This window comes from Diabrotica undecimpunctata, chromosome 3, assembly GCF_040954645.1.
Source record: "Diabrotica undecimpunctata isolate CICGRU chromosome 3, icDiaUnde3, whole genome shotgun sequence".
In the NCBI taxonomy this organism is placed as follows: Eukaryota; Metazoa; Arthropoda; class Insecta; order Coleoptera; family Chrysomelidae; genus Diabrotica; species Diabrotica undecimpunctata.
The window spans coordinates 37,377,999-37,394,953 of record NC_092805.1 but is presented as its reverse complement, the minus strand read 5'-3'; the positions used below and the strand labels follow the sequence as shown (position 1 = coordinate 37,394,953).

The 16,955-nt window shown below is 32.0% G+C and overlaps 1 protein-coding gene across 1 annotated transcript in view; it reads right to left on the bottom strand.

Annotated features, from left to right (window-relative positions):
• The window catches only part of LOC140436699 (cytochrome P450 4C1-like), a 61,702-nt gene extending 45,316 nt beyond the window's left edge, over nt 1-16,386 (bottom strand). Inside the window, exons 1-2 of the mRNA XM_072525740.1 lie at nt 16,282-16,386; nt 3,530-3,778 (exon numbers count right to left, since the gene is read on the bottom strand). Coding sequence (XP_072381841.1) covers nt 3,530-3,778; nt 16,282-16,315 — 283 coding nt within the window. The 5' untranslated portion in view covers nt 16,316-16,386. The remainder of the gene's footprint in view (nt 1-3,529; nt 3,779-16,281) is intronic.
• Between the last annotated feature and the right edge of the window lie 569 nt (nt 16,387-16,955).

Below are 16,955 nucleotides of genomic sequence, written 5' to 3'. Positions count from 1 at the left end.
ATATGTTGCCATGATTTTTCCATTGAGGAAAATCTTAAATTTTTCTTTGAGATTTTTTAATTTTAAGGAATATAAGTAAGTTCCTTAAAGTAAAAAGAATTGAATAGGTTAATTTGTTTTTTTTTTCATAGAATCAATTATAAATAAAATATTCACGAAGTTTATTGAAGAAGTCATTAACTCTTTTGCGTCACGTAGCTTTGACAGATCGGTGGAATTTGAAACCAGTGCTACCAAAACAATTCAGTTTTCACGACAAGACACGGTCAATGCCAGAAATATATGGAAAACATGTCCATCAAAAATAACACGACATGTCGCTTAATGTTTTTTTTATTCAACCATTTATTAAAACAGTTTGCGACATACTCATAAAACGTTTCTATATTCATCCTTCCTTTTTCATTGCATCCGATACCCCAACCTATTGGCATAGTTGAAACTAAATGTTTTGGTAGCCTTGTATAGGAAAATAAAACCATTGGTGGTGGGATATCTCCACTAGCGGATATTGTTACTAATACCGTTGATTGAATAACTCAAAGGATTATTCTTTGGGAGAAGGAATAACTTTGGATTATTCAATCAACGCTAATACGGTAATATGGTTTTAGACCCTCTGTTAACTAACACTTGTTTGTCCTGTGGAGCTATGAAAAACGCTGTCTCGTCGCAGTTGAATATTCGGCTTCGGTCTTCCTATACATCTGTGTTGGACACGACACTGTTGGATGTTGCCTTTTAACTGAAATAGTCGTATACTTTCTTAAACCAATTTCTTATCTAACAAAACAAGAACAAAACCAAGAGGTTTTTAACCGATTAATTTTAAAATAACATTGTTAATAATTCATATTATACAGGGTGAGTCATGAGGAACTTTACATACTTCAACCATATGTAGAGTCACTCAGGGAGCATATCATGTGGCCACTAAAAAATGTCAACTCCTCTTCTTTATTAATTAACAGGGTGATTTGTGTAATTGACCATTTATTTCATTTTACTGTAGTGTTTATACGGCTCATTTGATTTTTTAAATTTTTGCATGATACAGTACACTACTATCAAGCATTCGACTGGTATTAGCTAAACTAAAAAATTCCAGGACTGGCTATGGAAAAATTAATTTAGGGATTCGTATTAAATATTACACCCTGTATATATTTTTTTTTAAAATGCAATAAGTGATTTTCAAACTACATAAATAGCCAATGAAAATGGACATATGCGACAATGTTGTCGCACTTTTATTAAATTTTTAGTGAACGATCAAATCTTATCAAAAATAGAACAACCATAATGAAGTATCAAATTATAAGGTATTAATTTAAACAAATGTTATAAATTTCAAAAATTTTAATTAAAATGATAAACTGAGTCATTGCACAACAAAAAACAGTAACTACTAACAATAACGAAGAACAATTTAAAAAAAAAGCTAAAAATATGTACATAGTTATGATAAACCCATAAATTAGAACTGGAAAAGATACAATAATAGTAACAAAATAAAAATAATTTAAAATAGATTTTCGAAATGGAACCCTGCAGCCTGTACACATTTTTGTTGCCGAATTGTTAATTGACGTATTGAATTACGGATACTCTGGGGATCGTTTCTAATAGTATTACAACAATGTATAATTCTATCAATTAATTGTTGTCGGTTATTAATATTCACTGCGTAAACTAGTTGCTTCAATCGTCCCCAAATATGGTAATCAACGGGATTGAAATCAGGGGATCTTGAAGGCCACGAAATAGGACCTGCACGTCCTATCCACCTGTTGCCATAAACATTATTGAGATGTTGTCTCACTGCCAGTAAAAAGTGTGGGGGTGCCCCATCATGCTGAAAATACATCCCTCGGATAGCAACGTTCGCGTTGGCAAGCAAATTCGGCAAAATATTTTGTAGAAAGTTCAAATAGACCTGCCCTGTTAAAGGACCATCAAAAAAGTGAGGACCTACTAATTGGTTATTTATGACACCAATCCACACGTTAACCGAAAACCTTAACTGAGAACGACGTTCTCGAATAGCATGGGGATTTTCTTCTGCCCACACATGTGAATTTCGTGAATTATTTATCCCGTCTCTGGTAAATTGGGCTTTATCTGTAAATAGTGTCCTGTATAGCGTTGGTCGATTATTGTTAATCCATCTACAAAATTCCAACCTATCGATCTCATCTCCAGCATGTAATCGCTGAACCATTTGAATGTGATATGGGTATAGATTATTTTTTTGTAAGACTCTACTTACTTTTGATTGAGTAACATTGAGTTCTCGACTTACTTGTCTAGTGCTTATTTTAGGGTTCATAGTAACAGCGTCCATAATGTCATCTTCCTGCGCTTCATCTACATGTCGCTCTGTTGTTCTACTAGGAAAAGTGCCATTTTCTCGCAAATAATTAAGAACTGACCCAAATGTTGGATGACTGGGAGTTCGACGATTAGGAAATCTCCTGCGATATTCTCTACTAGCAGCCCTACCATTCCCATTACAGAATCCATAAAGAAATATTATGTCTGCATATTCTGTGGTCGAAAACTGATGTGGCATTTTGAACGAAAGTAACAAAAGCTCTACCAAAACTAACACAATGTACTTAACGTAGATATGACAGAAGAAATATGTATTCTTGTACACATAAATAACAATTGATAATAAACGTCAAACGGTCAACGCCAACCTTCATTTTAAACTTTTTTAGATTTATTTTTATTTAGTACAGTTGATGCAATGTATTATTATTTGACTTAAAATTTTAATCATTTACAATCAACAAAAACTAACACATACGAGAGGTTTGACTTTTTAATCAATTTAATTTATTATTTATCGAAAATAATGCCCCAATACGATCTATGAGTAAAAATTTAAAATTGAAAAACAATTGATTCTATCGTAGAGATAATACAAAGTGACAGTAAAGATGTTAATTTTCTACGTATTAGATAATGTTGTAGGAACTCATTTTAATTAAAATGTTTGAAATTTATAACATTTGTTTAAATTAATACCTTATAATTTGATACTTCATTATGGTTGTTCTATTTTTGGTAAGATTTGATCGTTCACTAAAAATTTAATAAAAGTGCGACAACATTGTCGCATATGTCGTTTTCATTGGCTATTTATGTAGTTTGAAAATCACTTATTGCATTTAAAAAAAAAATTATAAAGGGTGTAATATTTAATACGAATCCCTAAATTAATTTTTCCAAAGCCAGTCCTGGAATTTTTTAGTTTAGCTAATACCAGTCAAATGCTTGATAGTAGTGTACCATGCAAAAATTAAAAAAATCAAATGAGCCGTATAAACACTACAGTAAAATGAAATAAATGGCCAATTACACAAATCACCCTGTTAATTAATAAAGAAGAGGAGTTGACATTTTTTAGTGGCCACATGATATGCTCCCTGAGGGACTCTACATATGGTAGAAGTATGTAAAGTTCCTCATGACTCACCCTGTATACTAAGTAGAAGTTTATTACTACAAATTTTATACTCACCACTCATATCTAGTGCTACAAATTTATAACCTATACCAATAAATGGAAGACCAATGGGACCTTGAGTTTTGTAATAGTACCAGTATAAACGCTTCTTTCTCCATAACATTTGTAAATACGACATTAAAATAACAACTCCACATAGTATAAGTAAGTATGTACTGATGGTGTTTTTTGAGCTTTTTTCTACAAATTGGGTAGACATTGTTTGTACGCTTTCCAGATTTTCATTTGATATAATAGGAGAATCTATCAAAGTAAATAAAAAAATAATAATTTTGACAGTTTGATTAGTGTTATATCGTGTTGTATCGTTAATACTAAATGTGAACAAAATATACTAACTGCCTTTAACACAATCTTATACAAGCAAAATAGATTAACTTGTTTTAAATGGATCTCACTTTTATTATTTTTTATAAACAAAAAATTTTCTTTTACAAAAATCCTTTATGTTTATTTAAAAGGTTTACATTGGGGTCAATGTTTGACCAGCAAGCGAGAAAGACGTGTTTTAGGCACTCATTAACGTGCTAGTTAAATAGTAATTATTGAAGTAAATTTAAAGAAAAGTAATTAAGTAAAAAACTAAGTGAAAGTGATTTGTATACTGAATATTGGAGTCGTGAGTAGATAAAATATACTTTTTTCATCTATTTGTATTTAGATATTTAAGTAAATCACTGCAATTAGTTATAAGTATTATCCAATTTCCATGAACTGCTATTACAGCGAAAGCTGTAAAACAGCATCGGTTTTAGTCGGATTTTAAATCCATTTAAAAGATGTCATCTTCCAGTCAGCTACCACAAAATGCATCATACTCAAAAGCAGTTAGTCAACCACGTAGTATATTAATCCCAAACAGAGATCAAGCGATTCAACTTAACACTCTAGATAATTGTACAATTAATGACTATCTTGAAGGATTGAGTCAGCATATAGAACCAAAAAATATAATTTTCGCATCCCGTATATCAAACGGTATTATCCCCCGTATTATCTAAAAACCTAGTAGATAAATTCATAACAGAAACAAAGAAGATAGTAGAAGAAGAAGATAGAATAGTAAATGGAATATACTAGAAGCGAGAAGATTAATAACTCCATCAGTCCGCTTAATTCTGTCCAATGCATGTCCAAGCATACATTCTAAGTTAATAATGGACAAATTATTAAAACTAGGTTTAAATCCTCTCTTAGACATATCATACCTACGGATAGGAGCAACCAATCCTGCCTTCAGTCATATTCTAAGCTTCCGAAGACAAATTTTCGTTTCATCTTTTCCATACAACTTTGTACTACCTGAATCTTTTATCATTGAATTAGAACAAACATTATACCGTATATTTATAGCCCAAAACGAAACATGTTTCAAATGCAAATTAACTGGACACCAGGCAGCTAATTGTCCAAATATTTCACCTTCTAACCATCCTCACAATGATAGTGCAATGCAAACAGAAATGAGAGAAAATTCATCAATAAATCATACTCAACAAGATAATCTACAAAATACTCCCACAATCTCAAATACCACTCCCTCCACACTTACTACGTCTTTTCAAACCATATTACAAACAGTAGCAATCCCAAATTTATCAATAAACCAGACCCAACAATGCTCACTACAAAATACATCTATACATTTAACCACTTCTTCAGTTAACACTACAATCACAACACCTACATCGTCTGAGTCATCCTCTAATATCCAAAAACATAAATCAACCTCACCCGAAACAAGTCAACACTTACCTCCAAATAAAAATACATATATGAATTCTCACGATCCCCAGATAACTTTAAACAAAGCAACCGGAAAAATAACCCTAGAAGATGCAATCACGCCACCCCAGAAGAAAACTTTGCAAAACCTAAGCTTCAATTAAAGAAAAAAACCAAAACTGATGACAAAAACTTAAGAGATGAGATACCAAATATCCAAACATTACTAGAACCAGTTAGAGAATATGTAGAAAGGGAAAAGCAATTGTTAAGCTTCGATCAAGTAGTGGATCTATTTAAAAATATACAAGGATCAAAAGACATAATCAGCGTAACAAAATTGTACTCAGAAGACTCTTTTGCACTTATAAAGTTTCTGACGGAATTACGTCCATACTATATCGATAAAAATGAAAACCAAAAGCACCAAATTAATACGAAAACTTGGCAAACACATAGGTTTACTCTCTGCAGTGAAAACTTCATTGTCGGAAGAAAATTCCGACTCATCGGTAAATAATTTCTCCAAAGAATAATAAGATCACTGTTGGCTTAATGTTTGTTCCATCACATTCAGGTATACAAGGAAATGAAGAAGCGGATGAACTAGCCCGCTTAGCATCCTTTAGCCAGGACTTCATTCTTATTAATGAGGTTTCTTCTGGTGACTTCAAGTCAGAAATAAAATATAAAGTGTTGAGTGCATGGTGGAATAAGTAGAGTGCATTGCAAGGTAAACTCAAGCAAATTGAACAATTAGTGAAACCGTGGCTCCAACCGACAGCGAATAGACAGAATTACAAACTTTCATCAGACAGCGATAGTACTGATAAAGAAACAGGCTCAAGTACTGAGGCAGGTATGGAAGAAAATTTATTAAATGAACAATTAACAGGTATAGAAATTAAGCAAAAAAGAGGTCGTTGGACGAAAGCTGAACCTTTATAATGGAAAAGAAATTTAAAGAAAAAAGAGAAAATTGCATCCAAGACACCAAAGTTATCAAACTGCGAAAAATGCCGGTTCCAGTGCAATGCACATTTTTCAGAAAAACTTAGAAAATCACTTTGTCACAACTTTTGGCATAGTGAATATTTTATGCAAAAAGAGTTTTTTTGGAACAACAGAAAGTATACCACCTTTGAGGAAAAGGGTGCGAACAGCGAGGCCAAGAAAAGAAAGAACAGATACAAAAATTTACTATTTAAATAGTGATGTGTAAAAAATCCGGGAATGTAAAAGCTTTTTTATTAATTAAAACTTTATGCATTTTAGCTGATATGATTGATACTGCATATAAAGGCAAGGAAAAGATAAAATGTTTGTTGGAGAAGACAATAGAGGTAAGAATACTCCATACAACAAGACAGTTCAAGAAAGTGTAGAAAGAGTGAAAAATCGTATAGAAAAGTTTCCTACCATGAAATCTCATTATTCCAGAAAAGATACTAAACGTTTGTACCTCGACACTCATCTTAGCATTACAAAAATGTACAACTTATTTAAACAAGAATGTTAAAATTAAAATTTAAAATTCCTAAATATAGTTCCTTAAAAGTGGGCCCAGAGAAGCAGCTATTAGAAAATGACTTTATACAACACGTTACACAAAAGAAAGAATGTATGAATGCGAAAGCAGCAGATAAGGAGACATGTCAGCAGCATAAGGCATTTATGAGTTGTACCTTTGATTTGCAATCAGTGTTACAAATACCTTTGACTGACGTAAGTTCTATATATTACAGTCTTAAAGTATGCATGTAAAATTTTACCATTTATGAGCTACGTGAACCAAATAATGCCTTTTGCTATGGAAAAAGAGGCAGTTCAGAAATAGGTAGTTGCCTGCTCAACTATATTAACCAAATGAAACCTGAAATAAAACAGCTCTGTTTGGATTCTGATACCTGTGGCGGACAAAACCGCAACCAAAATATTGCAGCATTATTTTTATAGTTGATCCAAACTTCAAACCTAGGAATCATAGAGTACAAGTTCCTCGAAAGTGGACACACTTGTATGGAGGTGGACAGCATGCACAGTGCTATACAAAAAGCAAAGAAATACATTCCTGTTTATACCATTCAGAACTGGTTTAATATTTTTAGAATCGCTAGATCAAGACGTGTCCGAAACAAAAAAAAGTACGGGCTGTACTGTTCGTGAGATGAATTTTTCAGATTTCAAAGACCTTACAAATATATCAACAAAGTTAATAAAAAAACAGGACCAAAAATACAGAAGGAATTACAAGAAATTTGCTCAAAATCAAGTGCCTAAAATATGAAAAAAGTAAGCCAGGAACAATTCAGTATAGGTATGACCATACTTCAGAGTTCAAAGTAATTCAAGTATTTGGTAAAACTCTTCCAAACTCTTTTGAATAAATAACCCTTCAAAATTTATATTCAAAAATAATTCCAATAACAGGAGTGAAAAAAACCTGTTGCAACTGTGTCGTAAAGGGGACATCCCAGAAGAATTTCACGGTTGGTACAAATCTTTGCCAACATTGAAATCAGCTGTAGACGAAATTCCTTCCTCAACCAACAGTGATGAAGATATTGAAGACTGAAGGAATTTGGTAATACATGCTATAAAATTTTACTTGTGTTAGTTTAAGATTAAACTGTTAAATACATTTTTGCTATTTTCATTCTGGGAAAATCATCTAAGTTCCATTCAGCCTTCAAATTTTAATTTTTTTCAAATAATTATTACAAGAAATTAATAGTTTAGTTTTAATGAGACAGTAAACATTAAAAGTTAATTTTCTCGGAACAAACAATTACGGACTTAACGAATTTTTGCAGTAAGCCCACGATATCTTTTAGTAAGAAAAATAAAAATGATTCATGAAATTACATGGTTGCTAACCAATTTTTCGAATAGGCACGATACTGGCTTACTCTGCGACCCTAGCCCCTAGCGAGTGGGCATCAAGGGTGTTGCGGGCAAGACCTGCAAAAACCCCATTGGAATAGTATGGGTTGTAAAGGTATAAACATCATATGTTTGTTATTTTTCTTTATATAATTCTCTTTTTTTATTTTATTTATTTGTTAACGTTCTGTTTTGTTTCACTATTTTTTTTTTCTAAAAATAGTTGGCGCTTAACTTTTTAATCAACTTTATATTCTGTTTAATCATTATTCTTTAATTTAAATTTTTAATTATTATAATTCAAATAAAAAGGTGGAGAAGGGAAGTATTTTTAAGGTGTGTAAACAATTTTAATTCCTAGCTGAGCGCTTTCTGCATATAAGGCCATATTTAGAGCTATACTACAATAAAACAATGTTACAAAACGTTTCCATCATTTTATTTGTCATAAGTGTGTACACAAACATATCAGTCATTTCATTTATTTTAATTCAGTTATAATTTATTCTTTCGATAACCCCCTAATTACATAATAATTAAACAATAATTTTAATCTAACTCCAATTAGCTCCAAAATTTGTTTGTTTGTTGGTAATTCTGCTCGACATGTCAAGTTTCAAATCAAAGGTTTAGAACGAAGAATTTCTTGTGTATCTCTTACATGAATTTTAACAGGTTGGCTGCCCACACATTAGTGGTGCGCATTACAGAAACGTTAAATGATAGCCGGCCAACATTTTGTAGATTGTCCCAATTTGCCGCTTGTACTGCCGGCGTACACCGGACATCGACTACTAAATTATCGTGTGTGAGCCGGTTGTACACGTTACATGTAAATCCTTACGAAGAAACATTCTCTGGTCTAAGAGGAATATTGAGTTTGAATGATTTGGCATTTCGGGCATATTTGGCTAATAAAAATGGACATAACTGGTCATCCTTTATTTTCATATAAATCTGCATACTAAATACTTACATAAAAATAATTCATTGGTGTTAGAGCATTCAATTATGTTTTTATAAAAATAACCAATAAACGTAATAAAATAAAGTAACTACTAGCAACAAGTACAAACATTTTTGTGGAAAATTAAAAGTTTTAAAAAACTATTTATGTGAAGGAAAACAAGACAAACAAACGTATGGTTTTTCAGAACATGTGTCGCAGAATGTTGTAACTGTCTTGGTGTTTTTTCTTGCATAAATAGCCCCATATTTAAATGACAATTTGGAATAGCAGAACGTGCACCTCTTTCGAATTTTTCTATTCCGTGAACATCTTTCTTCACTTTTAAAGATTTTGTGACTTTGTACTCTTTTTGTGTCCCTGACTACAGCCGTCTCTGGAATCTTTAACAGTGACTGTACTAGTTGTTCTATGAACTGTGTCACCGTAATTTTTTTTTCTGGATGTAAAACCTTGGTGATGAATAGCTAGACATTTGATCTGAAAGATCTATCCCTGCTTTTCCAGAATTATAATCTATAATACACTCGGACTTTACAATGTCTTCGTTTGTACGATTTTTTTTTGTAGCACTTTGATCCAAATTATGATAAGTTGATAACATAAGAATATCCAGTTTATCTTTCCATTTACACACTCGGATTTTTTCTGCATTTTGTCTTCCTATGATTTGCCCCTTTTTAATTTTTTTTTTACAACATCTGCAGGTAATTCTTTTCGATTTTTTCTTAGCGTGCCTAAAGTATGAGTCTGCCTTGCTAATAACTCTTTTGCTAGTTCTATACTAGTGTTAAAGTTATCTGTACAAACAATTATACCACAATCCAGAAAAGCTTCACATAAATCCATTACTACTTTTGTAGTAAGGGATTCTTGTCTTTTCTGATCTTTACCTTGGTATATCTTAAATGAATGGGTATACCCTTTCTGCTCGCAAGCCTTGAACATTTTAATGCCGTATTTATGGCGTTTTCCCGGTATATATTGCCGAAATTTTAAAGGACCTCGAAATGAAATCATTGTTTCATCTACTGCAATCATCTGGTCTGGCATCATCACTTTCTTAAACTAATTATTTAGGAAAAATACCAGTGATGTTACTTTATGCAAGCGATCTGTCTCTGCATTAGCATGAAAATTATTAGAAAAATACCAAAATCTCAGTAACGCTTGAAAACGGTTTCTAGGCATAACCTTAGCTACAACATTATTCTTGTACATAGATTGCCTGCTGCATTAGCTTCTAATATTTGGGTACTTTACTAATACCATATAGATCAATAGGCCTATAAATTTTTGCATTTCTATATTTGTTGTTCCTTTTCATTCAGCAAGTCTACTTTTTTGCTTTATATTATTGTTAGCCTCAGTAGCTTGTTTGGCACGTCGATTTGTTTCATCGACTATTATTTGTATGAGCTCATCCGTTAGAAATAGATGATAACAATCAGCTGCAGAAAGGTTAGTATCTTGCAAATTAACTTCGAGCCCACTTTGGCCCATAAACGTGATTTCTTCTTTTTGTTGTCTAGTAACGGTAGTCCACGTTAATTGTGGTTCAATATCTTGTAAATTTGATATCTCTTGATCACTTACAGGTACATCCGATGATAAGTCTAGATTACTGGTCTCATAGTCAGAATCACAACGACTATTGTCACTGTCAAAATGTATATCAGCTGGGTCAGACTGACGGAAAGAAGAAGATAGTTGGTCGTTAGAAATTTCCGCCTCTATTTCACTACCAGAGGTGAACTCATCAGCAATTTGTTGCAACTCGTGCTCTGTCAGTAGTCGTTTTCTTTTCATGTGTGAGGTACTTGGATGGACATTTAACGAACTCATCTTATTTCGTTTCCCTACAGAAAAATCAAATACTTCAATTATGAAAGTAGATGTAAAATCATATTAGGTCTTCACAACCAGAAAGTGGGTAATTAAAAGATTTGAAGGAAACTATCATGACACTAACAAGGCAAAGTAGCTAAACATTGAATAATTGTCCCTGAAGATGATATAAAAACCGGAAGTACTTGGACACGATTTAATAAAAGATTTTATACCCGTTTTTGCCTTTTTTCATAACTTATTTATGCATATATCGAGTATACAACCTACTCCTTCCAAACTAGCTTTAATCTAATCTTTTAATTACCTATATATAGTTAACCTTTTAATATAATATAGTTATATATATATATATATATATATATATATATATATATATATATATATATATATATATATATACTCACCCTACTTATAATTTACAGGAAAACATTTTTCTAAATATGCACTCATAGTTTACCTCAATTGGGGAACTGTTTAACGGGAGAATACTCTTATTCAAAAATCTCGATAACCTAAAAGTTTACCGTTTACTTAAGTGGTACCAACACGTGAAATCGTGTAACGATTTTTCTTCTCATTTTGATGGGTAGTCTCTTACCTTTGAGCATTTAGCCAAATTTGCTAATATGTAAGTTAAGGTTACTATACAATATATTTTCGATTATATAAATATTACTGTGGATTTTGATTAGAAACTGCTGCATGTAAATAGTGTCCGTCCACTGACACTTGGTAATATTGTAGTAAGTTCTACTAAAGTCCCACGTGAAAGCCGGCGAACATTAAAGAAAAACATATTAATTTAGTTCATAAAAATACCTTAAAACCATTGGTGGACTTAATATTTAATTCAAATGTAAATTGCAAAAATTAAAATAAAGGTGATTTTAGTTATCTTTTTATCATGAAGCACAGCCTGCTAGTAATACCTCAAATGACAGCCGGCGGTACACGCGGCAGCCAAACTGTTAAGTAGAATTTTCGTTCAGAAAGCCATCTATTTTTTATCATAAAATGGCAACGGTGTACTAAGCAAATAAAAAGTAAATTTGTATTTCTCCTATTAAAAATAATTTACAGTTTGTTTATGTGAATTTAAAAAGGCTTCATAATGGCGCAGTGAGAAATTTCTGAAAAAAAACTCGCTTCCAATAAAAACTAGTGTTTAAAGTGATAAGTGAGGTTATTACCAATTCAAAATAGTCATATAAAGTACATTCATTCAGCAAATTTCCAACTGCAAACAAATGCACGTGCTGATATTCGCCCTCTCATTCGTCAAGAGGCTATTAAATATAATTTATTGCCTTAAGCCAGACGGATTCTCATTTTACAGGTCTTTTCAGTCTGTTTAAATTCAAATTGTAGCCTGTTAGTTTTTAAGTTAATATATTGTGTGTTATATATTATAGTTATTGTTAAGTTATTTACTGGTCGTGTTGTTTTTTAGCGTTTAGTTTAAATTTTTAATTTTAAATTCAATACATACTATAATGTAGTGAACTTTTAGTATCCAAAAACAAAATATTTGTTAATCAAAAGTAAAAAAAGCTTCATTTTCTTTTTAGTCTATTTATTCACGGTTTTTGCTGTAAATATTAAAGAACCGCTTGGATTTACATGAAATTTGGCATATACATAGCTAACGACAAAGAAAAAAGTGATATTGTGCCGATGTGTACTTTTGCCATGGGGGTGAGTTTCACCCCTTCTCGGGTGTAAAAAAACATGCGTTCAGAATAAGTTCAGAATTGAGTGAACTGACTAATTCTAAGCAACTTTTATTTTATACAGTTTTTGCATCAAAAACTCGCAAATAACGAGAAGTCAATACTTATCGTTATTTGTGAGTGAATATGATCATTTTTCAATAAAAAAACACGTTTTTAGACGGTGTTCTGCACATAGCTCAAAAAGTAAGTATTTTATCGAAAAACATATTCCTAGCAAAAATATAACGTATAAAAAAGTTAAAAAGAATGATGTATTTATACCTATATGAAGTCTGAGACTCACTAAAAGCAGAGTTGTAGCGAATGAAAAGTAATTCATATTTCAAATCGAATATTTCAACGAGAAATATAAAAAAAATGCAGCACTTAGACAGCAATAAGAACCTATTTTTATTTAGATACAAATGTGCTTCTGTCTTTATGAGTACACCATTTTCAGTTGCTATTTTATAAGCTATATTTTTGCTAAGAATATTTTTTTGATTAAATTCTTAGTTTTTGAGTTATTTGCAAAAACCGCCGAAAAACCTTGTTTTTTTTTTTGTTGAAAAATAAACATATTCAATCGAAAATAATTCGAAAAGTATTGACTAGTGAAAAAACTATAGAACAAAGGTTGCTTAGAATTAGTCAGTTTGTCCAATTCCTAACTTATTTTGAAAGTATGTTTTTTCACACCTGAGAATGAGTGAAACTCACCTATAGGGCAAAAACACACATCGGCACAAATTAGTTTTTTTTTATTTGCTATGTGTAAATGCCAAATGTCATGTCAATCCAAGCTGTTCTTTGGAGTGAATGGAATATTTCTGGACTTGAAAAAGTAGACAGAATGCAGTTTCATAACTTTACCGATAGTTTTGATGATGCTGGTTTTAGTACAATGAATATTATTTTTCCCTAGGCTATTTTGACATTCTCTCAATCAATTAAGTACATTAAGTTATTGAAGATAAATAGAATAACAAAAATGTCAAGCACTGATACAACCGATGAACTCCTTAATATTAATTTAACCCTCACTCCACCTAAAAAAAATCAGTTAAGGGACATTTTGACGTTAAAACGTAGGAAATGATTATAAATGTATTTAAAACGTAAATTCAGGAGAACCCTACAATGTCGAAAAGTGCGATTTCTATTAGAATAGCAGATAAAACAGTACTGATATTGTTTTTCCATTATTTATTTTAGAGTGCGCATTTTCACTTTTTTAACAAATATTGTTACTTTTTATCTATTGTAGGCATGTGTAGCCGTAAGGTGGCCGCACACAGAAAGAGCAAAACTGTTTTAGTCAAAAACGTTTTTGTTTGAAAAGAAAACGTTTTTGTTTTCAGGAGAAAAAATTTTGTTTTCAAGAGAAACAAAATGTTTGCACAAACCATACTGCAATCAGTTTTATTGAAGATGTCGACAGATAACGACGAAATTGCACTAGTTTTCTGGCAGTGGTTCCTCCTACAGGACAAAAAAACGCAAAATAAAAGACAATTTTGGGTGCATCCTATACATAAATGAGAAAAGAATCTGGCCTCAATCAGTACAATTAATTTTTCTGCGTCCACTTCCATGATACACACAATATAAGCAAGAAAATATCGCTGTTTTGACATGTGCTTCTTGTTGACTACTCGAGCGGTTTCAAGAAGGGAATTCCAAAAGCACGTTGCGCCTGCGTACATTGAAATGTTTCGACACAAAACGACGATCCGGTAATCAACATCAAACAGACTGACTGAAACTAAATGAGCCTAAACATGCTTTAGACACACGACTAATTAGTGTGCGTCAGATCATTTCATTTATATGGAAACATCAGCATCAGACTCGTTTAGTCAAAAACGTTTTTGACTAAAACAGTTTTGCTCTTTCTGTGTGCGGCCACCCGTAGTGTACGCAATGTGGTTCTTCAAGTAAATTATAAAATAATAAAATTTTCTGGAAAAGGAAAAAGACTAATAATCTGTTACATTGGCAGATGGGTTTGTTCCAGAAGGACTGTGGGTGTTTGATTGAAAAAATTGGGGACTACCATGAAGAAATGGACGGGAAATCTTTCGAAAATTGGTTCAAAAATATACTACCCCGATTAGAAGACAACTCCATCATCGTATTGTACAACGCGTCTTATCATTCCAGAAAATTGGAAAAAAATCCAAATGCTGCTTTTAGAAAAGCTGACATCCAAGAGTGGCTGAAATAAAAAAATATAGGGTTTGAGGACCCCATGTTAAAAGTGCAACTGCTGGCTATCTTTAAGAAACATAAGGTACAATATAATAAATCTATCATTAATGAGATGGCAAAAAGCTAAAACAAAGTAGTGTTAAGGCTGCCCCCATACCATTGTGAGCTCAATCCGAGTGAGCTCATCTGGGCAGAAGTAAAAAATTATGTAGCAGCCAAAAACACTACTTTTAAATTTGCAGATATGAAAAATATTTTTTATGATGCAATAAATAATATTAGTCCAACTACGTGGCAGAAATGTGTGCAATACGTTCAACAAAAAGTCGAGTCCAAAATGTGGAAGTTGGACAATATAATAGAGAACCATATCGAACCCATAATAATAAATCCAGACGAAGACAGCAGCACATGTAGCTCCTTAGACTCTAAGTAATTTAAATGGTATGTTTTTATGCTTTGATAAACATATGACAATGCTACTTTATTCAAAATATTCACTATGTTATGTATCTCTTAGTACATGAATATTTTATTTTAGCACATTTTTCTTCAATGAAACATTAAATTTTGCTCACAATGATTAAATTTTAAGAAATTCTTACACTAATAGTTTCAAAACCCTGTTTGGCTTTCACGTGCGTTTATTTACAGTTGGGAATTTGTAAAATGAATGTAGCTTAGGACTTTTCATCAGCCGTCATGTTTTTGTTAAGACATGGGAGAAACAAGAGATGAGCATAAAACATTTGTCTAAGCAAGAAAAAATGCACCGATGCATGAGTAAGCCTCTTCATGGACGACATCTCAATGAGATCAGCTAAGACTATATCGACAATGCAGTTGACATCAGAAAAGATGTTTCCCGAAACATATGGTCTCCTATTTACCATTTAGGAACAGAATATTCCAACAAAAATTTATCTACAAACGACACACACCGATATGGATGTCAAGACCGAGAAACCATTAAATATATTATCGGGAGCTGCCATGCGTTTGTCAGAATTCATAACCAGTAGCACACAATCAACTGGATCTCATACTAGTTAATAAAATAACTAGATAAGCAACAATAATGTGGCGGTACCTAACAACAGTAACCTTGCGCGTAAAATATAACGAGAAGATCGCCGAGTACAGAGATCTTGAGATACAAATATGCAGCACTAGAAAATGAAAAATACTCAGACAATACATATTATTATTTCTATTTCTGGAAGAACCTGTTAGAAAACATAAAAAAGTTGGGTCTGAATAAAGGGAGACTCTCCAACATACCAAATAACCTAGGACTCGTAACACGGAACGAGTTTCTTGAGAGCTCAATCCTTTTGACACCGTAGGTTTCTGGAATAATCCCCTTAAGTGAAAAATAAATAAATATTGTCACTTACCTAGTGTAACATCTTTAATATTCAAATCACCCATATTGTACCTATCGTAGACTACAAATGTTTGACCATCAACCGTAAAGTAAATGAGTTATCTTTAAATTAGGCAGTTTTTATCAATTGCGTGTAATTAAATCAAAAATAGTTTATGTTAAACATTGTTCACTTATCGGTAATTTAAAGTTGGCAATTAATTAAATTATCATTTAAAATAAGTAAACTATTATACTATTTTTTTATTTTTAGTTATCCCAATTAGCAAGGTAACACGCAATAACATTAAAAAATAATGTTCACAATATATTGTGTTATTCTATAAAATGTGTTGTTAATTCATTATAATAAAGATTATTTTAGCTATTTAAAGGAATTAAAGTTTAAACGTTGATTGACGAAATAGACATATAATCTTGGACTTATACCATTGGTATATGAACTGACGAATTGGATGATGAATGTTCTGATGAATGAAAAATGTTCTACAGAAAACAGAAAATTGCTTCTTTTACATGCCAAAAAAAATGTCAAAATATTTTTCCTCCCCCAAGGCAGTATTTTAAGTCAAGTTCTGTTTTATTGCATTCAATGGATGCCAGTATTAAACTAGTAAAAGTATTATATTTACAGATTGCAAAAGTGTCGTAGAGAGACTAAAAAATATAAGTGCGTCCAAGAAC